The sequence below is a fragment of the Eutrema salsugineum genome, unplaced genomic scaffold, assembly GCF_000478725.1.
Source record: "Eutrema salsugineum unplaced genomic scaffold, Eutsalg1_0 scaffold_11, whole genome shotgun sequence".
NCBI classification, from domain to species: domain Eukaryota; kingdom Viridiplantae; phylum Streptophyta; class Magnoliopsida; order Brassicales; family Brassicaceae; genus Eutrema; species Eutrema salsugineum.
Window position 1 is genome coordinate 30,165 of NW_006256901.1, and position 26,328 is coordinate 56,492.

Here is a 26,328-nt window from a genome sequence, read left to right on the forward strand (position 1 = left end):
ACATAAATTATACAGTATTAACATCAGTTAATACAAATGATTTTATTATTAGTTTATATGGCATCGATTGCATAAAACTGATACTAATTTATTTTAAATCACATCAAAAACCAAATTTTACATCATTAGATAATTGATATATATATTAGCATCACTTGAATAAAATAATGCAAATTTTGTAGCAATTAAAAAGTGATGCCAACAAACAACTTTAATTTAATTTGGTCAAAACTTATTTGTCCCACATAGGTTAGGAGAACTTGAGAGGAGAGAATTGCTCCTCTATAAAATAAACTCATCATTGTTAATAATCGTATGATTTTATTAACTTCAACCAAAATTTTCGACATAAAAAATATTTTTAATAATAATTTTAGTTAATTATTGTATGAGAGTTCACAAAATATATTTATATTAATAAAAAAACAAAACGGTTTTTATATAAATTTTAAAAATAAATTAAAATTTATACCAAAATAGCATTTTTAACATCAATTATTTATAATTGATACAAATATTAATATCATTTATAATAACTGATGTAAAATTTAATATCATTTAAAACAATTGACATATATTGATATCAATTATTCTAATTGATGTAAATATTTAAAATATTTACATCAGTTATTAATGAACTGATATAAAGTATTTGCATCACCACTTTCAAAATATTTTTTAAATGATGTAAAATTCTTTTGCATCAGTTATAAATAATACAAATAAATAAAATAAATGATGTATTATGATGTTTTTTTTGTAGTGTGGCAGCTCTTCCAAATTTAATAATTAAAAAAAGTTTAGAAATCTAATTGGATTTATAGCAATAATCATGGTCTTAGTTAGTGACTTCTCGCATGCAAGTATGCAACAAGAACTTACTTGACTATTTACATATCTTATTTCTAGCAACCATTTTTTGAGAATCAAAGAACCTTAACTAGCGGATGAAAATTGCAAGAAATAGAAAGTGAAGGAAAGATCACACAAAGTTTATGAGTTCGGATTATTCAGAATAAGCAACCTAGCGTATGTCCCAAATTCCAAAGAGGGATCTTCACCTATTCAAAGCAATACGTGGACAAAGCAACCAGTCTTTTAGAAGTATCATGCATGTTATGGCTAGCTCAAATCTGTAGGACCAAAATATTGAAAACTACGAACCAGTAATTAAGATACGAGATTTAGAAAATAAACTTAAAAATGAGTGGATGCGAAACTATGATCTTTTTCCTTAACTCTTTGAATCGCCCGTAATGCGACGGGGTTCTGTGATACAAGAGTCGCATGATACAACCACAACTATCCGTTTTCAGAAGCACTAAGAAACAGGGATTTACATAAACTAATTCTACTATACTCGCAGCAGAGGACTTATAAAAATAAATAAAGAGAGAAAAAGAGACTGTTGCAAAAACAAAGAAAGATAGAAAGAAAGACTGTTGCAAAAATTTCAGAGTAGAAAATGAGAGGTGAAGATGTAAAAAATGAGAGGAGAGGTTGTGTATATATAATGGAGGAAGAGACTTGAGAAGTCTTCAAAATCCCATAAAATCTGCGAGTCAAACACGATTCTCGGCCATAAATTTAACATAGTCAAAGGCAAAAAATCAGCAAATATGATTAATCACAATCTGTTACGTTTTTGTGGGGATAATCCAATATTCTTTTGACTGAATCAAAAATATATGCAGAAAGTTAACATAAAAACATTGACCAAGCGCTCATAAAAATATGGCCCAAAAAGAATACCCGCCTTAGACCCGAAGGTCCATTCGACCAACACGACCCGCGCTCGGCCCGGCTTGACGGCGGCGGCGGCATGTGCGTGGGGCTTATTCTTTTCTCTTTCACATGTTATTTGAAGATGTATGAAGCATATCTTAATATATAGTAGAGATTTTCCCAACAAACCATTGATGTGGGACAAAATCACATTATTTCCTCTTCATCTTATTTTAACACACCCTTATTGGACTTTTAAAATTCAGCCCAACAGTCCCCCACATGAAGAGAAATAACTCTAAACATTTAAAGACTCAATTGACTCGATAAAAACTTCACTCAACTATACTAGACACGACTCTTACTAGACTAGACAGTCATCCGAGAGTATGCAAAAATGCAACTGTATCTGAGAGGAGCATTTTTCAGCTTTGAACCAATCATTTCTAATATCTGTCGGGTTTTACTCGGCCGGGAGGTGTATATGATGTCTTGAACCACCCAGACTTTGATGTAAATCGAGACAACAGTTATTGCGCAGCAACATTTTATCGTAGAACTTGAGTTCTCTATTGTGTTCATTTTGGCCTTGAAGAGTCCTGGTTTCATGAGTGAACTTGGAGAGTATAACCTTACTTTCATTCTCCTAGAAACGGCCCCATTTCACACTCATTAGGTGATCTGCCGATAGTTTTGTTTTTTTAAAAGTATCCTGTAATACTTCACCAATATCTCAAAACTATGGAATCATTAAAAGCCACAGCTTAACCTTAACACTCACAGGTAACACTGTTTATCATCTTAGGAATTGGGAGGAGACATAGTCTCACAGTGCTCACTTCTGAATCCGCTTGATTTCGTTTTCCCTTTGAACCTAGATCTTGGGATCTCCAGTCACATAGGTGGGGTTACCATCAGACGTCATTTTTATCTATAGGCTTTAAACTCATTCCTCTTGATGATTTAACAACTTGATTCTCGCGCCAGACTTTTCGTAAAAGGGTCTGCTAAGTTTTCAACTGATTTGATGTATTCTATCGTGAGTACACCAGTCGAGATCAAATGTCTAATGGTTTGATGTTGTCTTCAAATATGACGAAATTTACCATTATATAGCTTATTCAGTGCCCGAGATATATATATAGCCGACTGACTATCATAGTGTACACGTAATGCTGGCACTGGTTCCCATATCGGGATATCTTCCAAAAAATTCTGAAGCCACTCTGCTTCCTCTACGGCTTTGTCTAGTGTTATAAACTGAGATTCTATGGTTGATTTGGCCAACAGAGTCTGTTTGGAAGATTTTCAGGATACTGCTGTACCACCAAGTGTAAAGACATATCTGATGTCGAGCAAAAGCGGGGTTGTTGTTTTCGTTTTACTAAGCTTCAGGTTTTAAATTTATAACCCCTAAATGTCTGCAAGTGCACAGATGTGCGCTGTAGTACTTAGGGTATCGATCCACATAGACTTAGTTGTTTCAGTACGAATTCACGGCTATGTTTAAATCAGATTATAACTAAACAATTTGGGTTTTGGTTTTGGGTTTTTTTTGTCACTAAATCTAAACTTGAAAGCAAGTAAAAAGCAATTGAAAAAGAAAGCAAGTAATAAGCGAATGAAAAGCAAAGGAATACGAAGGTTGTAAGCGATTAAAAACAAACGTTGGGGCTCAAGGGGAATTCGCAGGGGTTCATGGACTAGGCTATGTCGATTTTAAACAAGTGATAAAGATAATCAACTACGTATGTTCTAGAACTCGAGGCACGGAAGTATGAATAGCCTACTTTCGCAGCACTTAACAACTATCTCTCGCAACCCTGATCAGTAGGTTTCCACTCTGATCCTGGAAGGGAGAAGATGCAATAGCAGAACAAGACTCATCAATATTCAAAACTCAACTACAGGTAGGTTTCCACTCCTATAGAAGAGATGCTCGTTTCACCCTAGTTCAGACAATCAATGAAAGCTTTCGCAACATATCTTATCAGATCGACTTCTAAGTGGCCAGCAGAGAATCACGCAGTAAGATTAAAGGCAAATGAAGAACATTTAGAAGATTATAAATCCTAAATCTATCGATTCATAAGCAAAGACACATGAAATTCCCTTTGAACAATCCCTTTAAACTCAACTGGGTAACTACTCAAACATATTGTAACAAAGTATCATAAACGAAATTGAAAGTGCAGGAAATTAAAGAGAACAAGGAAGGGAAACGAAGAACAGAGAAGCGGACGGAGGCGCGATGACTCCAGCGGCGGATCCTCCTCCTTCGAAGACGGCGGCTCCTCCTTAGGGTTACACGAAAATCTCTCTCTCTCTCTCCTCTTTGTCTATTAGTTTCGGTCTCTCCTCTTTAGAATGACCTAAAGAGGGTATTTATAGCTTTTGGAGTTGTCCTGGACACTTAGGGCTTCAAAAATAACGAAAGGAATTGATCTGGGCTTTAATTAAATCGTCGGGAAATTGAACGACCAATGTCTGCGGTCGCGGTGGCTCTACCCACGGGAAAATGGGTGTTGGCCGCGGTCACGGCTCATGCTCTCTTCCGGAACTGCATTTTCTGTCATTCTTGCATCGGGAGTATCTGAAGATCTAACCGTTGGATTGTCTCCAAACCAAGTGCATTAGAAAGCTGGTTGGATTCTCTATATTGTCTCAAATTTTGGGGGTGATCAGACGGTAAAAAGGTCTTCATCGCTTATCATACTTCTGACGGTCTGCATTTATCCAAAATTGCTCATTTGTTCCAAATTGCATATCTTTTGCCCAAGTTTCCTGTAAAGTCTTTTGAAACTCTAAAACATTGAAAAAATTTTAAAAACCATTGAAAACAGAGTTAAACACCTGCATAAGATACAATTATGATCCATAAAAGTGGTCAAAATACGGTGTTATCAATATCCACTTGTCGATTTCAAATTCTTAGAATCTGAAATCCAGTTGGCATCACTATAGCCTTCTAAGACTGCTGGTTCTTTACCGTAGTGCAACCCATAATTTTTGGTGAGTTATGGCCTTCCAATAATTATGACATGGATTACTTGTATAGCGACTAAATACATTTACTGAGTGCGCTAAATCGGGTCTAATACAATTTGTTAAGTACATAAGACTTCCGATCACCTTTGTATATTCCACTTGTGACACTGGTTCATCCGAATTTTTAGTCAAATGAAAATGAGGGTCAGTTGGAGTTTTTGCAACTCCATTTGAGTAGTTCTTAAACCGCTCAAGGATTTTTTCAGCATAATGTTCTTGGGACAAGATTATTCCATCCGAGTATCTTATAATTCTAATTCCTAGAATCACATCGGCAAATCCCATGTCCTTTATATCAAATTTGCTACGTAGCAAATTTTTAGTCCGATTGATCATGTCTTTATTGCTGCCAATAATGAGCATGTCATCAACGTATAAGCAGAGCAAAACATACCCGTGAGGAGTACTTTTGATGTATATACATTTATCACATTCGTTAATGCTAAAACCATTTGACATCATTACATTGTCAAATTTTTCATGCCATTGTTTTGGAGTTTTTTAAGTCCATACAATGATTTAACAAGTGTACAGACTTTGTTTTCTTGTCCTAGGACAACAAACCCTTCAGGTTGTTTCATGTAAATTTTCTCTTCTAAATCAACATTTTTACATCCATTTGATGGATTTCTAGATCTCTGTAGAATGATCTTATGAAAGGAATAAGATTCATCACGACTCTTTTACCTATAGCCTTCTTTTTGTCGACGACCCACGCCTGGCCAGGCTTGGCGGCGGAGGGGCGCTCGTGAGGCTTATTGCTATCTCTCTCACATGTTATTTGAACATGTATGAAGCATATCTTAATATATAGTAGAGATTCTCCCAACAAACTATGGGACAAAATCACTTACAAAATCAATTCATTTCTTCTTCACTTTCTGAATTTTAACAGACTTTTATTGGGCTTTTAAAATTCGATCCAACAAAATTAAGGTTTCCCAATAAAAAATGAAAAACCTCTTTTTGATTACCTATGCATAGTATCTAGTGACGGATCTATAGTTAATTTTTAGGGGTGCAACCATAAAAAATAATAATATCTTAAAGATTAAACTCAAACAATAGATGTCAAATTTAGACTAAATAAACTAAATTGAGTTAAAAGAAAAACCTTTTCGTTACACATAACAAAACTGGTAAAATATAAATTTATAGGATATCAGATGACTCCTATTCTGTAACGTGGATCCGCCATTGATAGTACCTAATAAAAGAGTTCGTCTTTTTCTTTTGAAGAGCCATCAATGTAGCACTTGAGAGTACCCGAGAACTCGCTCAGTGGAAGAGATGTAACTATATATGCCATCTGAAACGTCAATCCCTTGAGCTTATTTCTAGCCTAAAGCCTCACTCTCTACGTTTTCGAATCAACCCACATAATCTGAGGAAAGCTTGTTTAATATATACAATTACTAAAAACAATTCTCAATTTTAGTTATTTTTTGAATTGAATTTTATGCAGAGAGAGAACGAAAGTGCTGATAAGTTGGTTGGTACATCAAATATATCAAAAATGATGAAACTCATATGTATGTACATGTGTTTTAAAGATACGTTAGAAAGATAAAGACATAAAATACAATTCAACTGGAATGCAACTTGCAATTGTTTTTTTTTTTGTTTTGGATGAAAACGTGAATTTAATTAATGGGACGGTTTAATTAAATATGCTTAGCGTAGCTAATTGGTTCCTTAATCAGTGTAGAACAATGCTCCAGAAGAAGATGATCTCGATCTTGTCTCTCTGCTTGAGTATTGCATGTATGTTCGGCCTATGGCATACGCAACATAAACAATAAATTTCACCAATTCAAAATTATAAAAAGGTTATTGAAAATTTATTGGCCATTTTTTGTATAATGTTTATATACCATCTGGACTCATTTCGAATGTATAGGGTATCTGCTTCCACTGGACCGGTCTTGATTGCATTTACCACAAGTTGTAGACGTGTTGATTTCCCAAGCTGACCGTTATGCACGAACGTACGTACCGGCGGTCTAGATAAGATATCCAGAAGTTGAAAGCGATCTTGGGTACATGGCCTTTGAACCAGACACCCATGCTTTGGTTATGGCTGCTGGTTATTGGGTTATATTGGGTTGTATATTGTATCTTAGGCAGCAAGTCTCTTGCGGGAGAAGGGTTAGGTTTAATCCTAGCTATATCGTTGTCTATATAGTTTGTACAAGGAACAAGGGTTACATTTGAGATCATTACAACAATACATTCTCTAATTACACATTGGTCATCGACTCATCGTAGGTGTAACCAAATGTGGCTTGGGGAAAAGCTCTGGTCTGTCACAGTCCCTAAGACCGCGTTCAGGCATTGGCTCCATTACAATTTAATTTGTGGTTGTTGGATTTCTTAGTTTAAAAGTTAGTAAAAACGTTGTATATCAAAAGAATGATTTATAGATAAATATGGAAACATACAGACAAAAACATTATTATATTTTCCAGTTATTCCTAAATTAAGTATTAATTATGTATAACCTTTTCTGTTTTGCCAATAATTCAAATTTTAATTTGACTTCTAAATGTGTTATATATATTGCCATAAGTAGATATTCATAGATGGCTAATCTTCCCAAATCGTTGAAACTATGTCTATATGATCACATGATCACTAACAAATTAGTATATTTACTATTTAACAGTGTTAAACCAATCCTTTTCTTACAATTCTTTTCTTCATCTTCCAATAAGAGAGAGCGAGAGGGAGAGAACAAGGAAAAAAAAATGGCTAATCTTGGTCTAATAAGCACTCTAATCACAGTTTTTATTTGTTTACTTCCAAGCATCATCAAATCTTCAGAGATTACTAAAGTTGTTTTACCTAAATCCCTAAACGTTACTCTCTTTACCGATCCCTAAAACATAAGTCTATTGAAGTGCTTGATTTTTTGAAAAAAATGGAGGATTATTGTCAAAACACAGAAATTGCTTATCGTATATTGTTGATGATTCCGGTATCGGTTGCCACTGCTGAAAGAAGTTTCTCGAAGTTGAAACTGATAAAGAATTATTTACGCTCTACTATGTTGCAAGAGCGATTAAATGGGTTAGCTTTGTTATCAATTAAGACAGCTATGATTGAAAAATTCGACTATGATAGTTTAATGAACGATTTTACATAGAAAAATGTAAGAAAATTTATATTTTAGCAATAAAATATATGTTTTATTAATTTTTTTTTTTTACAAATTGTGTATGGAGTTTGATTGTTTGATGAAGTTTTTTTTTTTAATTTTGAAAAAAAATATAAAAAAAAATTATTTAAAAAAATTAGATGCGGTCATCCAAATTGATCGGTCCGGCACTGAATTACACATCTATGCTTAACGGTGTATTTTAAATTTCCAGATATGATTTTAACATTAATTAATTGTTATTTGGTAAAAATGATAGTTAAACGATATAGGATTTATATTCAATCATTGATTTAGATGTAATTCTGATTTTCTTTTTTTTTGATCAAAATTTATCTTTTTTCTTATGCAGATTTAATTATCCCCTTCAATTCACAGAGATAGGCGTCGTGTAATCTAATCTCCCACAAAAGCCTTCGCAGCATTCCGAATCCACCTTGAACAGGATCATGTGTCCATGCAACACCTTCCATGATTATGGATAATGCCAACATAGATCTTTGTCCAACACGAGCTCGTCTCATCATTCTTATAATATTTTGTGTACCAAACAGTTCATTAGCACATTCGAACTCGTCTTGCCTATAAAAGAAATAGATAAATTAGTATCAATTCAAAACAAATTTTGATAATCATGCTTATAACAAACAACTTAATTAGCAGAAGAAATTAGTCAGCAACAAAAATAAGAAAACAAGTACAATTCAGAAGGAAAATATGCAGCAAATGCGCAATTTCTGCTGCATCTTCTGTTTCTCGTGGTGCAAACTGCACAAGGACCGGGTCTAAAATTGTCTCCGAAGGCTTCCATCGCAATTTTTCAAAATTATTTTGATGAAATAAATCTGTAAATTAAGTAATTGAAAGATGAATAAAAAGAACAACAACAAAGTATATATAGGTGAGTTTCTGCAAAATAAACTCACAAGAAATTTATTATTATATCCAAAATTAGAGGATGTTCTTAAAGACTTCATGGTTTTTTTTTGGGTAATAACTCAAAATTTTGTTTGACTTCAAAATATATAAATTTATATAGATATTGCATTCGACAAACATATATAAATAGGTAATGCAATATTTATAAAATGATTAAGACCAAACTATTTTTAGTCACATATATAATTAATAAATCCCTTATCTTTTATTAATTGACAAGTTTAAATTTAAAGTATCTTTTGTTTAATTATCTTTACATCTCATGCCATTAGAAAATGTTTGCAAATCCTATTGTTTACCTAAATTATAAATGGGCTTAAAAATAAGTTGCACAAATACAATGTACTACATATCTTTATGATTCTTATTAATTTCATAAATCTAAATATTGGTGTATTTACAGATTTAATAATTTTAAAAATAGATAAATTAAATTAGTAAATTTAAGAAAAAAAGAAAATATAAATAAAAAGTTGAGTAACTTTAACATTCTAATTTCTATTTGTCCTTTTTTCATTTATTTAATTATTTCACTTTTAAAAAAAAAGATATTTCCTTACAAAATTAATAATCAAATGTCAAATAAATGATTACTTTGTAAATAACAATACTAAAAATAGAGAAATGAATTGTGTTATTCCATGGACCGTTAGAGCATGATTAACGCGGTATCCAACTGAATATCCAACTGAGTATCTTAGGATTGTTTTACACTTTTTAATCAGTTGGTTTTAATTTTTTTTTTTTAAACGTCTCTTATTTGACTTCTCGCGCGCATGCAAGTATGCAACAAGAACTTACTTGACTATTTACATATCTTATTTCTAGCAACCATTTTTTGAGAATCAAAGAACCTTAACTAGCGGATGAAAATTGCAAGAAATAGAAAGTGAAGGAAAGATCACACAAAGTTATGAGTTCGGATTATTCAGAATAAGCAACCTAGCTTATGTCCCAAATTCCAAAGAGGATGACGTCATCTTCACCTATTCAAAGCAATACGTGGACAAAACAACCAAAGTCTTTTAGAAGTATCATGCATGTCATAGCTAGTTCAAATCAAGGCTTCCCAACAGAAAATGAGAAAGTCTCTTTCTGATTAATCCAGTGGCGGACCTAAAATTAATTTTTAGGAGGTACAACCATAAAAAATAATAGTATTTTAAAGATTGAACTCAAACAATTGATGTCAAACTTAGATTAAATAAACTAAACTGAGCTAAAAAAAAACTTTTAGTTACACATAACAAAACTGGTAAAATATAAATTTATAGGGTATCAGATGATCACTCATTACAAGAAAACAAGGTCTATTCCCACGAAATTTCCCACCGAAATTTTGGTGGGTAAAATATCCCACGAAATTTAAAGAAATAAACCACGGTTAAGTGATTTGGTGGGAAAATTGTTGCTAATTTGCAACAGAATATATCGATAGAGATTTCGTGGGATATTTGCAACGGATTACAAACGAAACAAAATATCGTTGGTATTTACATTGAGAAATCGTGGGAAATCCATTGTAAAGTTGCGACCGATTTTTTTAGTCGGTAAGCTGTGGCGTTAATATATCCGTTTATAGCCGTTGTAGTTAGCCATTTGTATTTTTAGAAATCGATGGGAAATCTGTGGTTTTTACATGGGCAATTCGTGAGAAATCAATTGCAAATTTGCCACCGATTTTTTTGGTCATAAAACTGTGGCGTCAATATATCCGTTTATAGCCGTTGGAATTAGCCGTTTAAATTTTTAGAAATCGGTGGAAAATCCGTGGGAAATCGGTGGAGCATCAGAGATATTTTTTCTATATAAACCACTCTTCCCTTCTCACTTTTCATATATTCTTACAAACAAAACGGATCCAAATCTGAATGATAGATCCTGGATGTATAATACCCGTGTTGATTCTAACACAGGGTTGATTACAAAAGAGTTTGAAAAAGGTTTAATTGAGTTCATGGAATTTGCCACAAATCAAGACATTACCCGAAAAAAAGGGAAAATGTTTTGTCCATGTCCTTTGTGTGATAATAATAAGTTTATTGTCGTAGACAAAGTGTGGACTCACTTGTAAGCGAGGATTTAGGCCAAATTACCAGACATGGTATAATCATGGCGAAGTTGATTTAGTGAATTTGGCTAGTATGAATGCTCCTGTAACGGATAGGGTAGCGGAACCCAGACTTACAATAGGATCTACAGATACAGTACAAATGGTAAATGATGCATTTCGCGAGAATATGCCTTCATTTATGGAAGAAGGCAATAGAATAGAGGAACCCAATTTAGAAGCAAGGCGATTTTATGATATGTTGGATGCATCCAAGCAACCAATCTATGTTGGTTGTAAAGAGGGTCATTCTCCTCTGTCTGTTGCAACCCGATTAATGACCATCAAGACAAATTTTAATTTGCCCGAAGATTGTGTTGATGCAATTACTGATCTTATGAAAGATGTGTTACCACAAGATAATCTGTGTCCAGCGTCCTACTATGAGGTAGACAGACTTGTGGCTGGTATGAGTTTGCATTTTCAGATGATCGACGTGTGCATCGATAATTGTATGATATACTGGGGAGCAAACAAAAATTACTTGTCTTGTTTGTTTTGTGGTAAACCTCGATTTCAGAATACTGCCGGGAGAGTTCGAGTGCCATATAAACGTATGTGGTATTTGCCGTTGACAGATAGGTTGAAAAGATTGTATCAGTCTGAGCGAACAGCAGGAGCTATGAGATGGCATGCAGAGCATTCAAATGAAGGAGAGATTGCGCATCCCTCTGATGCGCAAGCATGGAAACACTTTCAGTCAATTTATCCAAATTTTGCATCGGAGAGCAGAAACGTATATCTTGGGTTATGTACTGATGGTTTCAACCCATTTGGAAAACATGGAAGACAATATTCCCTATGGCCAGTTATTCTCACACCGTACAATTTGCCCCCATCTTTGTTGTATGAAACGTGAGTTTCTTTTTCTCACAATACTCGTACCTGGACCAGAACATCCTAAGAGATCTCTTGATGTGTTTTTACAGCCATTGATTCATGAGTTACAAGAGTTATGGGAACACGGAAGTGAAGTCTATGATATTTCATATCAACAGAATTTTAAAATGCGAGCGGTGCTTATGTGGACAATCAGTGATTTTCCAGCATATGGAATGTTATCGGGATGGACAACTCATGGTAGGCTTTCATGTCCATACTGTGGAGATAGTACTGATGCATTCCAATTGAAACACGGACGAAAAACAAGTTGGTTTGATTGTCATCGACGATTTCTACCCCGTTCACATCCTTGCCGCAGGAGCAAGACGATGTTCACAAAGAACAAATTAATTCGTGATGCACCTCCGAATGAATTAAGCGGTCGTTCTCTCAAATTGCAACTAAGAGATTTTGGGGCATATGAAACTGCAGAATGCGGTGGAAATGGACATGTTTCAACTGATGGATATGGTGAATATCATAATTGGCACAAGAAGAGTATTTTTTGGGATTTACCATATTGGGAGGACCATCTGTTAAGGCATAATCTTGATGTCATGCACATCGAGAAAAACTTCTTCGAAAACATCATAAATACCGTCTTAAATGTTCACGGGAAGACAAAGACAACTTGAAGTCTAGATTAGACTTACCTGCTATATGTAATCGCACAGAGCTACATCTCATGGAAAACGGAAAGGGTCCTGTCCCTATATTTAGATTGGATGGAGATGCGAAAGATGAGTTTTTCCAATGGATTATTCATGGCGTTAAATTCCCAGATGGATATGCTTCTAATCTCCAAAACTGTGTTAAATATGATAAGGGTAAGTTATCTGGAATGAAAAGTCATGATTGCCATGTTTTCAGCGCAGATCTGTTACTGAAGATGGGTCAGTTCAATCAAATACCCTTTCCCAAACTGAGATCAATGCCATAGTTATGCAAGTAAGTGTTTTACGTATATGCATGATGTCGTTAAGTTCATACGACTTGAAATTTGTCATTTTGTTTATTTGTTATTTTTGCTATGATCATTTGAAATGCATAATTGCTTTTGTGAGTTTTTTTTATTACTGCTTTTGTGAAGACTTGAATTTTTACATATGCCCATTTGAAATGCATAATTGCTTTTCTAAGTTTTTTTTAATTATTGCTTTTGTGAAGACTTGAATTTTATACGTATATGCATAATGCACAATGGAGACTTGAATTTTTTATTACTGCTTTTGTGAGTTTTTTTTTTGGCATCTCCACTAATGTTGTTTCTAAAATCTCAGGAAATACCCAAGGTAAAGGGACGACATTTTGGATTTGGCACACTCTTAAGTTCAAGATCAACTTCTAGTAGTAAGTCTTGTGATCTGGAACATGAAGAGAAGTTGCAGTTGGCAAATGAGAAGATTGCAACTATGGCTGAGACCATCCAGTATCTCTCAGGTTTTGCAAAGAAGGTGCTTGTTAAGTTTCCAGAATTGCTTGAAGAGGATGATGCAGATGCAACCCAAGGTGACACTCAAGAGTAAAATTCTTTAGGAGTTTATGTATGTTTTGAAGACTTTTTTAAGTTAACGTTTAGCTTATGTTTTTTTTTGGTTTTGAAGACTGCTATGTTATGAAACTTATCATCTATGGAATTTTATGTAAGAAATGATAATTTAATTAAGAAATTTTGCAATTTAAAATATTAATTAGCAAAAAAATTGGATTTACATACTAAATAGTGGGAAAATAGTGGGAGATTATTAATGCAGATACCGTGGGAAAATAATGGGAGTTTTTGGTTGACAAACCGTGGGAATATTAGTTAGTAAACCGTGATAATATTTGGTTGGTTCACCGTCGCAAAACGGTGGCTAATTTCCGACAATTTTCCCACCGATATTTTCCACCGTTATTGTAACAAAAATTTCGGTGGGAAATTTCCCATAAATTTCCCACTAATTTAAATTTGAAATGATCGATTTCCCACCATTTTAGTTTTGTTGGAAAATAGTTGGAAATGGCCTATTCCCACCATTTTACAACTGATATTTCCGTGGGATTGAACCTTGTTTTCTTGTAATGACTATTCTTTACGTGGATGCGCCATTGATAGTACCTAATAAAAGAGTTCGTCTTTTTTATTTTGATGAACCATCAATGTAGCACTGATTGTATCTTAGGCAGCAGTCTCTTGCGGGAGAAGGGTTAGGTTTAATCCTAGCTATATCGTTGTCTATATAGTTTGTACAAGGGTTACGTTTGAGATCATTACAATAATACATTCTCTAATTACACATTGGTCGTCGTAGGTGTAACCAAATGTGGCTTGGGGAAAAGCTTTGGTTTGTCACAGTCCCTAAGAACCAGCTTCGTATAATGTTACAAGCAGTCAAGCATTAGAGACTGCTGAGTGAACTTGTTCCCATTCCGTTCCTTATGGAACTTGTGAGAACGTTTCATGTAATTTCTGATAAATTTTTGTTTTTTGTTTTTTTTAGCGTTCAAACTGTTTAAAGACAGCGTTCAGGCATTGGCCCCATTACAATTTAATTTGTGGTTGTTGGATTTCTTAGGTTTTGGTAAATTGACTAATTTAAAAGTTAGTAAAAACGTTGTATATCAAAAGAATGATTTTTAGATAAATATGGAAACATACAGACAAAAACATTATTATATTTTCCATTTATTCCTAAATTAAGTATTGATTATATAACCTTTTCTGTTTTGCCAATACAATTCAAATTTTCATTTGACTTCTAAATGTGTTATATATATTGCCATAAGTAGATATTCATAGATGGCTAATCTTCCCAAATCGTTGAAACTATGTCTATATGATCACATGATCACTAACAAATTAGTATATTTACTATTTAATAGTGTTAAACCAATCCTTTTCTTACAATTCTCTTCTTCATCTTCCAATAAGAGAGAGCGAGAGAGAGAAGAACAAGGAAAAAAATGGCTAATCTTGGTCTAATAAGCACTCTAATCACAGTTTTTATTTGTTTACTTCCAAGCATCATCAAATCTTCAGAGATTACTAAAGTCGTTTTACCTAAATCCCTAAACCTCACTCTCCTTACCGATCCTTCCACCATCTCCGCCGCCTCTCACGATTTCGGAAACATCACCACCGTGACTCCCGGCGGCGTTCTCTGCCCTTCCTCCCCCGCCGAGATATCCCGTCTCCTCCACTACGCCGCGACCGGAGAAAGGATGTTCCAAGTGGCGGCTCGCGGCCAAGGCCACTCCTTAAACGGACAAGCCTCCGTCTCAGGCGGAGTAATCATCAACATGACGTGTCTCTCCGGCGTGGTGGTTTCAGAAGACAAGAAGTATGCTGACGTGGCGGCGGGGACGTTATGGGTGGATGTGCTGAAGGAGACGGCGGAGAAAGGTGTTTCGCCGGTTTCTTGGACGGATTATTTGCATGTCAGCGTCGGAGGAACGCTCTCAAACGCTGGAATCGGCGGTCAAGTGTTTAGAAACGGTCCTCAAATTAGTAACGTCCTTGAGTTGGACGTTATAACTGGTACGCTAACGCGGAAAAACAAATGCAATCTATATATTATATATTTTTATAAGCTTTTTTCTGGTGTCTGTGGCATCATCTTTCATGTTTTTATAGTTCTACTACACTTTTTGCACCACACGCAATGGAATCTTCGAAACGTAAAATGCGTAAACGCATCTAATAAGGTCTTTAATGACTAATACGCGTGTGTATTTGTGACTTTTCTAATGTTCATGCATGACGCATGTACACGGAAATTTGTCTTACAGAGTTTTTTTCAAGTAAAAACAGTAATAACAATTCTTTCACAGTTTCACCTAAAAAAAATGCTTAATTATTATTTCGGATTTTTTAATATATTTCAGGAAAAGGTGAAATGTTAGTATGTTCCCGACGGTTAAACCGAGAATTGTTCTATGGAGTTTTAGGAGGTTTGGGTCAATTTGGAATAATAACAAGGGCTAGAGTTTTTTTGAACCATGCACCTAAAAGGGTACGTATCATCAAATCTCACCTTTTGTTTTTTTTGTCTATTAAAATCGATGCATTTCCTTTCATGGCTCGCTGACCTGTTTTTTTAATGTAATTAATTTTGATATATATTTGACTAGTCTTAGTGAATTAATTGTAAGTTTTGAAAATTTTTATATTAATTACGATAACTTATTAGATAATTAGTTTGGTACGAATTTGGAAATTAGTCAAAGGCTTAATTTGAATTAATTTGAACAAAATCTATGCGTTGAATGAAAAAAATGATATGGCATATATTTTTACTATAATTTATAATCCTAGGACTTGTTATAGTCCAATCTTGTCGTATGCTTGCAAATCTATCTGATGTCAAGAGTATTCTAGTCTATGAATTTAATTGGTAAGTTGGTTGACTAGCTGAAACTTGAAACTCTTGCAACTACGGTAAACACAATAATTGGTTCTCAGTTTCAATTGTTCTTTTAAAATATGATAATTATTGGGTCAAATTATAAAATTTATTATTATTTTATTTTGTTTATTTTAAAACTTTATTTATAGTTGATATATTGTTAATATGATTATAGTTTTTATCAAACAAAATATAATTTTAAATATCATAACACATTTTTTCAAGTTGTCTATATATATATATATATATATATATATCTTTCTACTATACATAACAAATAAAATCAAGTATTTTACATATTTTGATAAAGTTATAAAAAATGTAGCCCTTAAAACTAGAAATAAATTTGATGGTCTAAGGCAAATGCCTTTTTTTTATACATATAAGCACGACTCTGTTGGATCATAATATGCGATGACGATCCGTTTTATGTTACACATGTTTGTATGATTTGAAGAATTATAATAGTTATACTTTATCGATCGGAAACTTTAAATAATGGTGGTATATTCACTTAAAATATGTGAAAATAAATTTAACATTTCATAAAAAAATATGTGAAAAATATTTGGTTTCTTTAGATATGTGTTATAGTCTTAATTAGAAGGCAAATTTTGACATGAAATGGTGTAGGTGAAATGGTTTCGGATGCTTTACAGTGACTTCACAGCTTTTACAAACGATCAAGAACGTTTGATATCAATGGCCAATGATATTGGAATTGACTATTTAGAAGGCCAACTGATGTTGTCAAACGGCATCGTAGAGACCACTTTTTTTCCACCGTCCGATCAGTCTAAAGTCACTGATTTAGTGAAGAACCATGGTATCATATATGTTCTCGAAGTAGCCAAGTATTATGATGATCCCACACTTCCCCTCATTGGCCAGGTACTACACATTTACATATTCATTCTATACGCATACACACTATATATGGTCGTTGCTAACACGTATTATCATTTAAACCACATTAAGACACTCATCATCATTTTTCATCACCATCGTCATCATTTTGGTTAATAAGTAATTATAATTCGGGTTCATAGGATTTTAGTCTTCTAAGTGAAATATATATGGCATTTTAGTTGTTAAATTCTAACATTTGTAGGAGCTTATACGTCAGATTAGTTTCTTGACCAAAAAAATAAAAAAGGTCAGATTAGTAAATAACATGGTATGAATAATAAATCTATTAAATCAATACGAGTTGTGGCTTTCTAACAATAAGACTTGGACTTTGTTGTGTTGATGTTCAAACTTATACATCAACGCATATATATGGCCAAATTCACATATTGTTTTTGACACAACTATGGTTTTGTAACACATCATCGTTGCACCACATACACATATCGATCATCAAATAGAGGTTCATAATTCAGAGTTCAGACCAATTCTTTTTTTTTTTTTTTTGTTTTGTAGGTGATTGAAAAGTTAATTAAAACCCTAAGTTACCTGCCCGGGTTCATAACAATGCACGACGTGCCCTACTTCGATTTCTTGAACCGTGTACAAAACGAAGAGGATAAACTCAGATCTTTGGGTTTATGGGAAGTTCCTCATCCATGGCTTAACCTCTATGTCCCAAAATCTCAGATTCACGCTTTTCATAACGGTGTTATCAAAGACATTCTTCTTAAGCAGAATTCAACTTCTGGACTTGCTCTCATCTATCCCACAAACCGGAATAAGTAAGCTTTCTATTCATGTTATCTTCGAGAACAAGTAACTAAATTTGGATATTATATTGATTTTGTTGTTATTGTCAGATGGGACAATCGTATGTCAGCGACAATACCAAATGGAGATGTTATCTATATAGTCGGAATACTACATTCAACTAGCCCAAAAAAATTGCCAGAAGTCGAAAGCATCAACGAGAAGATAATTAGTTTTTGCAAGGAATCGGGTATAAAGATTAAGCAGTATCTAATGCATTACACCAGGAAAGAAGATTGGATTCAGCATTTTGGATCGAAATGGAGTGACTTCTCGAAGAGGAAAGATTTGTTTGATCCCAAAAAATTGTTATCTCCAGGACAAGATATTTTTGACTAATTTAAGTGTAACCGGGATAAGTAAAAATTAAAAATTAAAACATCAAATTAACCAAAATTAGTACAGAATTATAAAGTTGCGTAGGAGACTACAGCCAAACCCAGCTGGTGAAGCCCACGTTTCTGAGGTCCAGAGCCACTTGATCACCAAATAGCTCTTTGGTTCATCACCATTGTTACATAGGAAAGTATGTGGTCCTGAACCTTGGGGGTGATGCAACCAAACTCATTGCAGATACAAGAAACGTTGTGACCCTTCACTTGTCTTCTGATTATCATGACGAGTTAGTTTGATAATTCGTTTGTTAAATCACATCCAAATACAAATGCAAGATCTCATTTATGTTTACATCATAGCTAAAACGTCTGATGTAGACGACTCTCATTCTACTTTTAGACCAAACTCCAATGTAGGATGTTTGAGGGTTCTTCTGTGGGCCTAAAGGTTTTTTTTTTGCAATTTTGAAAAAATTTGGGTTCAATATTCTCGAGGACCGTCTCTTGCAGAGGAGACTGAAGAGTCCGTCTCATGGGAGGATGGTCGGCGACATGGCGGTTCGTGATTAGTTGGAAGGGTAAAAAAAATTCAAAAAATAATATTATCTATTTATATAAAACTCTAAAACGGGGATCAAGATTGGAGAGATAATAATAGATGGAGTTTTTCACTATTTAAAAAATAATAATAACAGAAAAATTCAAAAAATCCAAAAAAGGTCTCAAGGTTAGAGGTGCTCTTATGGCCAACTAAAGATAAAAGATTTCATTTTATGTTATTATTTTATTATATATGGCCAGTTAATGAGTGTAAAAGGATAAAATTGGTTTTTATGAATGAAAACTATTAATTGAACCTAATGTGTGAAGAATTTCTCTAATTCTCCTGATTATAAAATTATGAACTACTTCTTTGTTCTACAATATTTGATGTTTTAAGAATTTAAATTTTATTAAAAAATAATAAATACATGTTTTAACTGATTATTTTTTGTTTTTCTTAAAATTATTTTACTATTTTTATTAAATTTATAATTGTTATTTCCACTTTTCAATACTATTTCAGAAATTTAATATTTTTATAATCAATATAAATTAAACATTTTTTTAATTTATAAATAAAATAATATAAATACTCTTAAAACATCATCTTTTGTGGAACAAGATTAAATCCTAAAACATCATTTATTTAGGAAGGAACAGAGGGAGTACAAATTTCATTTTAATGGAAAAAGAATTGATAGATAAGATTTAATCGAAAACAACAACAATGTTCTGTTCATCCTTAACATTAAAATTCCTCATAAAACTACAAAAATTTCTCAGCCACAGCAACCATTTTATATGTAAATGTGATTATCTCACACCTAAATTACATGAGGAGAGAGGGCAACCGAATCCAAACCGCATTAAACCGAGAAAGTCTACACCAAAAGTAGAATATTATACTAAACCGGAGGTCTCTGATCATGCTTCAACCACTGCGGCAGCAACAACTACAGCTGGTGATTCATCATCTGTGTTCTCAGATGAAACCAGAACTGAATCTCCTTCTTCCTCAGATTCAGATTCCTTATCTGCAGCTTCATCGACGATGAGCTTGTCTTTGAGCTTGTTCATGAGCTCTTCTTGAACCGGTTCATTCTGTCTCAGAAACTTCTTCAGAGCCTCTTTTCCATGGTAGTTCTTCCCGTTTAGATTGTAGAACGTTCCGTTTTTGGCGATGAACTTGTGTTTTATGCTCAGTTCGATTATCTCCGTGACCTTACAGATTCCTTTCCCAAACTCGAGCTCAAACTGCGCTGTTCTGAATGGCGGCGCGAGTTTGTTCTTCACAATCTTCACAGCAACTTGACTTCCCGTTGTCTGAACAAGCATACAATCTCAGGTTTCAAACACAAGCAAATGCAGTTTATAGATCATTTTTATTCATTCTCAAGATAAGTATTTGTTCAAAACTAAGGGAGGCAACCGAAAAGTTTTGATTGACCAACTAAACACACATCACAAACATAAGACAGATTGAAAAAAAGGCTGAATTTAGTAAAGGTAAGAGTTTGAAACACAAGCAAATGCAGTATATATACAATTCTCAGTCATCCTAAAGATCAGCATTTGTTCAAACTAAGGAGGCAACAGAAATTTTTTGATTGTTAAACTAAACACATCACAAACATAAGACAGAAAAAAAGGCGAATTTAGTGAAGATAAGGGCCTAAAACACAAACAGATGCATTATATATACAATTCTTAGTCATCCTCAAGATCAGTACTTGTTCAAAATAAGGAGGCAACATAAACTTTTTGACTGGCCAGTTAAACACATCAAATCATAAGAGAAAACAAAAAAGGTTCACAAGAATTGCATGTAAATAAGGTAAGCGCATAAAACACAAGAAAATGCAGTTTACATGCAATTCTTAGTCATTCTCAAGATCAGTATTTATTTGAAACTAAGGAAGAAACAGAACAGTTTTAACTGATCAATTAAACACACCACAAAAATAAGTCAGATCGTAAAAGAAGTCAAATTTGGTAAAGGGCTTGAAGTTTGGTTCGGATACTTACCTCTTCGCCTTTCTTGACAAGTCCGACTCGCCTAATATTTAGACGCATTGAAGCATAAAACTTCAAGGCATTTCCACCACAAGTAACTTCTGTCGGACCCCCGAATCCTCCAAACGTCGATAGTTTTGCTCTCACCTGAAGAAAAGATACACTCGCATAAGACTTACATTCCATAAAAGCAGGAACTTTTCTACAAATCTCAACTACCAAAGTTCCATACCTGATTTATAAAGATCAGAAGTGTTTGCGATAGCGATAAAGAGTGGCTCAATTTACGCAAAGCTTGGCTCATCAGTCTTGCTTGCATAGCCATATGAGCATCACCCATCTCGCCCTCAAGCTCTCCTTTAGGTACAAGAGCAGCCACCTGTAAAAACAAAATCACATGAAACCTGTGAGGAGAGGAATATAGAGCCCGGATCAAAATCTTCGATCCATTATTTCATCCCATATGAATCACCTTACTTACACTGTCAACAACAATAACATCAACTGAACCACTTCGGATTAAAGTGTCCACTAGACTAAGGGCCTGTTCACCACAATCAGGCTGTGAAAGAAGCAGATTTTCTGTATTTACACCGATTGCCTTAGCAAGTGACGAATCAAGAGCATGCTCAGCATCTACAAAGACACAGGTTCCTGTACGCAAGAACACTTTTTAAGAATACTCGAACCTTTCAAATATAGTATGGTTCTGTCACCAACATAGCCAAAGAGTTAATACGGAACATAACCGAAGAGTTAAAGAAACATGTAATAACCTCCTTGTTTCTGTGCTTCTGCAATTACATGAAGAGCAAGTGTTGTTTTTCCAGACGCTTCAGGACCATATATCTCCACAACACGTCCCTGTCAAATTTACAATAAGGAGAACAGTAAGTAGCTACTCAAAGCCGAGACCAATATTACAGAAACTTTAATGAGATAATATAAACTTATACAGTTCTACATGGACCTCAAGGAAAATTAAAATCCAATGAACAAAGCTACCCAAATGAACCAACCTAAATAACACCAAAAGACACATTTTGGGAGAAGAGTAATATCACTAAGAGATAATACCTTAGGAAGGCCACCGACTCCCAATGCTAAATCGAGGGCAAAAGACCCGGTAGAGTAAACCGGGACATCTTTAGGAGAAACAGCACGACCCAGCCACATGATGGACCCTTTGCCAAATGAAGTCGTGATCTGATCAATTGCTTGCTGAAGAGCAACCTCCTTTTTCGACATACCTTCCTCAGATGATCCATTTCCATCTGACTTAGATTTCTTTTTAGCTTCAAAAGAAAAACAATCGCAAAAGTTAACGGAAGAAACCAATTTCATAAGCAATTGATCAAAATCACAAGCAATAGAAAAGGGAAAGGATATGGCGTTTAGAATCTTCATCAAAATCACAAACCAGTTTCAGTAAATCTATTCAAAGATACAAAGGTAAAAGCTCTAACAAACCTTTGGCAGAAAAACCACGGAGCTGAAACGATGTGCCAACCACACCTCTACTAAATACCTGCAAAATCCATGGAATACTTCTAAAAAAAATAAACAATAATGGGCGGATTCAAGCAATAAGCAGATTTGACTACAAAGAGACAACATTTGGGATCGACAGTATCAAAGAAACAACATTTTGAATATTTTAGTTTAATCATGCACCCAAATAAGCCATGAAATCGACAGTAACAGAGTGTTTAAATTCTCAAAATACCCAAGTGAGAAACAAGATAAATACCTCAGACGAGAACAGAGAGTGTCTCAGTGAAGAAACGCTTCGGAGAATCCTCGCCATGAAAAGGCACTTAAGCTTCTATCTGCTACACTTGCCGAATTTTTTTTAAAAAATCTGCACTTTGCAACCACAGGCAAACAAAAAGATGGAAAATTTTCGAACTACCCAGAAGACAGAATCATTCGAATAAGAATTCGAACTAGAGAAGACGAGAAACTAAGAGAAAAACTGGAAAAATGAAAAGGTTTTAGGGTTTTAGGTTTTCGTTTCCCTCCTTTTTAAGACAATTTATTTCTCTTTTTCTTTTTCTGTTGTTTTGATCGATTTTTTTTTTCCAAGTCCACACGGAGGTTTTGTCCAGTGTTTTCAAATGGAAAGCACAAACCCGACGTATCGATCGGCTCAATGACTGGTTTATGTAAACCGATAAATCAAATTGTTCGGTTGAAGTAAATTTACCGACACAAACATCTCTAATTAGTCTCGACTCTTCAGGAAAGAAACCAACAAGATGATTTGGTCAAATCTTATACTTTGAGTTACGGATAGTAAAGTTTGTTGACATAGTTTCTGGTTAAAACCAAATGATTCTTAACCGGTTCTGTTCTATACCAAACAAAACCATTTGATGACGAGGAATAAATTTGAGTCAGAATTAGACCAAAACGATAAAATAATAATTGCTCAAACCGATTCATAAAGAACACATTACAACTGAAAAATCTGACACAAACCAAACCAAAGAACCAATTTTTTTAGAGCAAACCACCACCCAAAACTTTGATATAAGATCATATAACAAGGACCATGACTCTGCAAATAAAGAAAAACACAACCTCGGCTCAAAGACCCGACTCTTCTTCTTCTTCATAAATTAACGACTCTTCTTCGCCGGAGTAGAAGATTCTTCATTGCTGCTTACACTCCGGTGGCCTCTCACCTTGTTGACCTTCGGCAAGTTGACTTCTTCCAGACTTCTATTCATAAAGAAAAGAGCTCAGGTTAGCAACAGCCATGAATCATCAACAAGAAATAGATCGAAACCGAGTGATTGTTGTTAAACCTTGTGCCCAGCGGATGACTGCAACAAAACATAGAGAAACCACAAAGTCAGTTTCCGAGGTTTTAGTTTTATATATAAGGAACAGAGAGTAAACCGTTTAACCACATTGTACCTTCTTTCTGTTCTTCTTTCCTTGTTCTGCTTCTTCGTCCTCATCATCGTCCTCATCATCATCCTCGTCCTCGTCATCATCTTCCTCGTCTTCCTCGTCATCTTCTTCATCAATCTCATCATCATCGTCATCCATCTCAAGGTCATCCTCGACAGCTTCACCAGTGAACCATGACACAGCATGGGAGATGATTTTTTCTTTAATGGTTGATCTACAGAAGAAACGGTGTACAGATTCAGATGTTTAAACCCAATTGATCCAAGGTTGAAACAGTCACAAACTCAATCTAGCAATACGAAATGAAGATGAAATATAAAGGTACATACCCGATATCATAGTCATGCTCCATTTGGCCTTGGAGTTCATCAGCCTGTGCAAGATTAGATGATCAGAATAACGTTAGAGGAATGTTAAGTACTGAACCGAGAAATTACACTCCTTCTGGCGAATGTCATACCATGTCATCATCAAGATCCTCCTCGTCTTCAGGAACTTGAGGTGGACTGAAAAAGTTAAAGAAACTCTCACAGTCTTCAGTCTTAGTGATAGGCTTCGTGTTTTTGGATCCCTTCTTCGGCTTCTTTTTTAGGATCTTTTGAGTCAAACATTTTCCAGGATACCACTCAATTTCCGTCCTGGACAATAGTAAACAATCAATAAGACTTCTTCTCCTAAGGACAAAACAGCGAGTTCATGATAGAGCAAAAGGTCATACCCAATAGCCTTCTCGAGGATAGGCTCATCTTCATCAATCATGTGATAAGTCTTGGTCAAGACAGTGTTCCTGAAGTACGGGTTCTGATCAAAGAAAAACTCAAGCTTGAACCCTTTTGGTTCTTCAACCCTATTCCACTTGATATCTTTAAGATACTTGAGAGCCCCTTCATCACGCTCAGTTATCTAGAATCATGGAAAACATTTATCAAGACACCGAGATTCGTCTTTTCGTAAACAAAAAAGAAAAAAGAATATCCTAATAACAAACCTCCTCAGCGGTAATTTCATTGTTCTTCAATGCAATAAGCCAGAAATCAGGTACTCCTTTCTCTGCAGAAAAAAAAAAACAGTTTTTCATATCAGCTGAAACGGTATTTCACCATCATTGGAAACTAAGGACATAACCAGACTTTAGGGTAAGTAAATGATAACACACCTTCAGCAGCTTTATCTTCTCCTTGATCTGTTTTTGCTTCTTCCGGTGCACCTTCAACTTCAACCACACCATTCACAATCTCATAACGCTGTATGTGGAAAACCATCAATATCAGTTTACAATCATTCAACATAGAGAAGCCTTATCAAACTTTTATGAGTCTTCTTCTAATAATAGTAAGCTAAAGATCAAGGAATCAAAGGACATTTTCAAACCTTGGTGTACAAAGGCTGATATAACTTCTGATATTTAGCTTCTAGAGCTGCCCTCTCTTCGAAAAATTTTGCTTCCATTTCATTATATTGGTTCTGTAAGGTGAATTGAAAAAGGAATCAGATAATATTTACCGCACCAAAATCTCATCAGAGCACAATAGCCAGCCAAATGTCCAAGATCACAAATCAAAAGACTAGGTCCAAAATTGACTCGCCTGAATCTCCCTTAGAACCTCAACACGCTTCCTGACTGTTGGACTCAAGTTCTCAAGGATATCTGAGTGTTGTCCAGCCAAATTCTGCAACTTGTTCTGCACAAACACACAAAATCAGCAAAAAAACAGCACAACACACAGAATAGATAAAATTAAGATGCAGGAACAATCACAAACCAAAAGTCACATTGTTCTAAATCATTTGAGTCAAATCAATTCTCAAAAAGCACATATCGCTAAAAAAGTTTACAAATTTTCAAAGGGAAAATAATTTTAAATTAAGATGCAGAGACAATCATCAAACCAAAAGTCCATTGCTCTGAATCAACCTAGTCAAATCAATTCTCAAATTACACAGACCCAGAAAGAGAAACAATCCAATCGTCTTGGAGTCAAACTCACCTTAAGAGCATTTACAAGCCCCGCTCGATCCTCCTCGTTAAGAGCTACAAAGCAAAACACAAAGGGAAGCCTTTTCAATAATTCGAGAAAAAAACAAAACAAAAGAATCAGGCCTTTCTAGCCTAGAGAGATAGGATAGAATAATACCGGACGAGAGATCGCTCATATTCAAGTTGTCCTTGTCGTTGCTCATCTTCGCAAGAGAAGAATCTGGCGGAGGAAGAGGAGGAGGAAGATAAGAAAAACCTTAAAACCCTAGATTTTGGGGACAGTAGAGAGAAAAACTCAATAAATAAAAAAGCAAAAGGGGCTTTATAATTAAATGACCAGACCGAAATAACTGGGCACTTTATAAGACCCACCTACGCGGCAAATATCTTTTTTTCCGTTTCCTTCTATTTATTTTTTCTTCTTTATTTGATTAATAATTGAAAAAGTATAAGCCGTTTTGGTTCATAATGCGGTAATGCCCTAAGGCCCAAAACACAAAAGTATAGGGGAAAAAAAAATACTTACTTCAAAATGTTTTATATTGAAAATGTTATTGTTTTTGATGATG

General features: G+C 34.6%; 4 protein-coding genes across 5 annotated transcripts; 1 reads left to right on the top strand and 3 right to left on the bottom strand.

Annotated features, from left to right (window-relative positions):
* Positions 1 to 8,274: 8,274 nt before the first annotated feature.
* LOC18026024 (LOB domain-containing protein 5) lies at positions 8,275 to 8,799 on the bottom strand. Its single transcript, XM_006408979.2, has 2 exons — positions 8,632 to 8,799; positions 8,275 to 8,512 (listed from the first exon to the last, which is right to left on the bottom strand). The coding sequence occupies exons 1-2, from the start codon at positions 8,739 to 8,741 to the stop codon at positions 8,275 to 8,277; spliced, it is 348 nt and encodes a 115-aa protein (XP_006409042.1). The 5' UTR covers positions 8,742 to 8,799.
* A 6,008-nt stretch (positions 8,800 to 14,807) lies between these two features.
* Positions 14,808 to 18,310, top strand: LOC18026025 (cytokinin dehydrogenase 2). Its single transcript, XM_006408980.1, has 5 exons — positions 14,808 to 15,381; positions 15,729 to 15,856; positions 16,883 to 17,140; positions 17,675 to 17,943; positions 18,022 to 18,310. Exons 1-5 carry the CDS (start codon positions 14,808 to 14,810, stop codon positions 18,308 to 18,310), a joined length of 1,518 nt encoding a protein of 505 aa, XP_006409043.1.
* A 1,274-nt stretch (positions 18,311 to 19,584) lies between these two features.
* On the bottom strand, positions 19,585 to 22,905 carry LOC18026026 (DNA repair protein recA homolog 3, mitochondrial). Its single transcript, XM_006408981.2, has 8 exons — positions 22,613 to 22,905; positions 22,333 to 22,390; positions 21,940 to 22,157; positions 21,639 to 21,726; positions 21,344 to 21,516; positions 21,095 to 21,241; positions 20,875 to 21,009; positions 19,585 to 20,172 (listed from the first exon to the last, which is right to left on the bottom strand). Exons 1-8 carry the CDS (start codon positions 22,667 to 22,669, stop codon positions 19,774 to 19,776), a joined length of 1,275 nt encoding a protein of 424 aa, XP_006409044.1. The 5' UTR covers positions 22,670 to 22,905; the 3' UTR covers positions 19,585 to 19,773.
* A 347-nt stretch (positions 22,906 to 23,252) lies between these two features.
* Positions 23,253 to 26,075, bottom strand: LOC18026027 (nucleosome assembly protein 1;2). 2 transcript variants are annotated; one of them, XM_006408986.2, is made up of 12 exons: positions 25,917 to 26,075; positions 25,770 to 25,813; positions 25,368 to 25,463; positions 25,153 to 25,245; positions 24,938 to 25,025; positions 24,770 to 24,831; positions 24,500 to 24,684; positions 24,242 to 24,419; positions 24,111 to 24,154; positions 23,785 to 23,995; positions 23,673 to 23,690; positions 23,253 to 23,583 (listed from the first exon to the last, which is right to left on the bottom strand). In XM_006408986.2, exons 1-12 carry the CDS (start codon positions 25,960 to 25,962, stop codon positions 23,518 to 23,520), a joined length of 1,131 nt encoding a protein of 376 aa, XP_006409049.1. In that variant the 5' UTR covers positions 25,963 to 26,075; the 3' UTR covers positions 23,253 to 23,517. The 2 variants fall into 2 exon arrangements, with proteins under 2 accessions (XP_006409049.1, XP_006409050.1); XM_006408987.2 differs by having other exon boundaries at positions 23,253 to 23,586.
* Positions 26,076 to 26,328: the final 253 nt, after the last annotated feature.

What these genes read in the sequence shown, in the direction of transcription:
- LOC18026027 (XM_006408987.2), bottom strand. Translation starts at nt 25,962, where the DNA reads ATGAGCAACGACAAGGACAACTTGAATATGAGCGATCTCTCGTCCG. An exon ending in GGCTTGTAAATGCTCTTAAG is followed by an intron (nt 25,464 to 25,769) that starts GTGAGTTTGACT and finishes GTGTTTGTGCAG; the next exon opens with AACAAGTTGCAGAATTTGGC. An exon ending in AGGTTCTAAGGGAGATTCAG is followed by an intron (nt 25,246 to 25,367) that starts GCGAGTCAATTT and finishes TTCACCTTACAG; the next exon opens with AACCAATATAATGAAATGGA.
- LOC18026025 (XM_006408980.1), top strand. Translation starts at nt 14,808, where the DNA reads ATGGCTAATCTTGGTCTAATAAGCACTCTAATCACAGTTTTTATTTGT. An exon ending in TGAGTTGGACGTTATAACTG is followed by an intron (nt 15,382 to 15,728) that starts GTACGCTAACGC and finishes AATATATTTCAG; the next exon opens with GAAAAGGTGAAATGTTAGTA. An exon ending in TATCCCACAAACCGGAATAA is followed by an intron (nt 17,944 to 18,021) that starts GTAAGCTTTCTA and finishes TGTTATTGTCAG; the next exon opens with ATGGGACAATCGTATGTCAG.
- LOC18026024 (XM_006408979.2), bottom strand. Translation starts at nt 8,741, where the DNA reads ATGGAAGCCTTCGGAGACAATTTTAGACCCGGTCCTTGTGCAGTTTGC. An exon ending in GCATATTTTCCTTCTGAATT is followed by an intron (nt 8,513 to 8,631) that starts GTACTTGTTTTC and finishes TTTCTTTTATAG; the next exon opens with GCAAGACGAGTTCGAATGTG.
- LOC18026026 (XM_006408981.2), bottom strand. Translation starts at nt 22,669, where the DNA reads ATGGCGAGGATTCTCCGAAGCGTTTCTTCACTGAGACACTCTCTGTTC. An exon ending in ACTCTCTGTTCTCGTCTGAG is followed by an intron (nt 22,391 to 22,612) that starts GTATTTATCTTG and finishes TGGATTTTGCAG; the next exon opens with GTATTTAGTAGAGGTGTGGT. An exon ending in TTGTCAAGAAAGGCGAAGAG is followed by an intron (nt 20,173 to 20,874) that starts GTAAGTATCCGA and finishes ATGCTTGTTCAG; the next exon opens with ACAACGGGAAGTCAAGTTGC.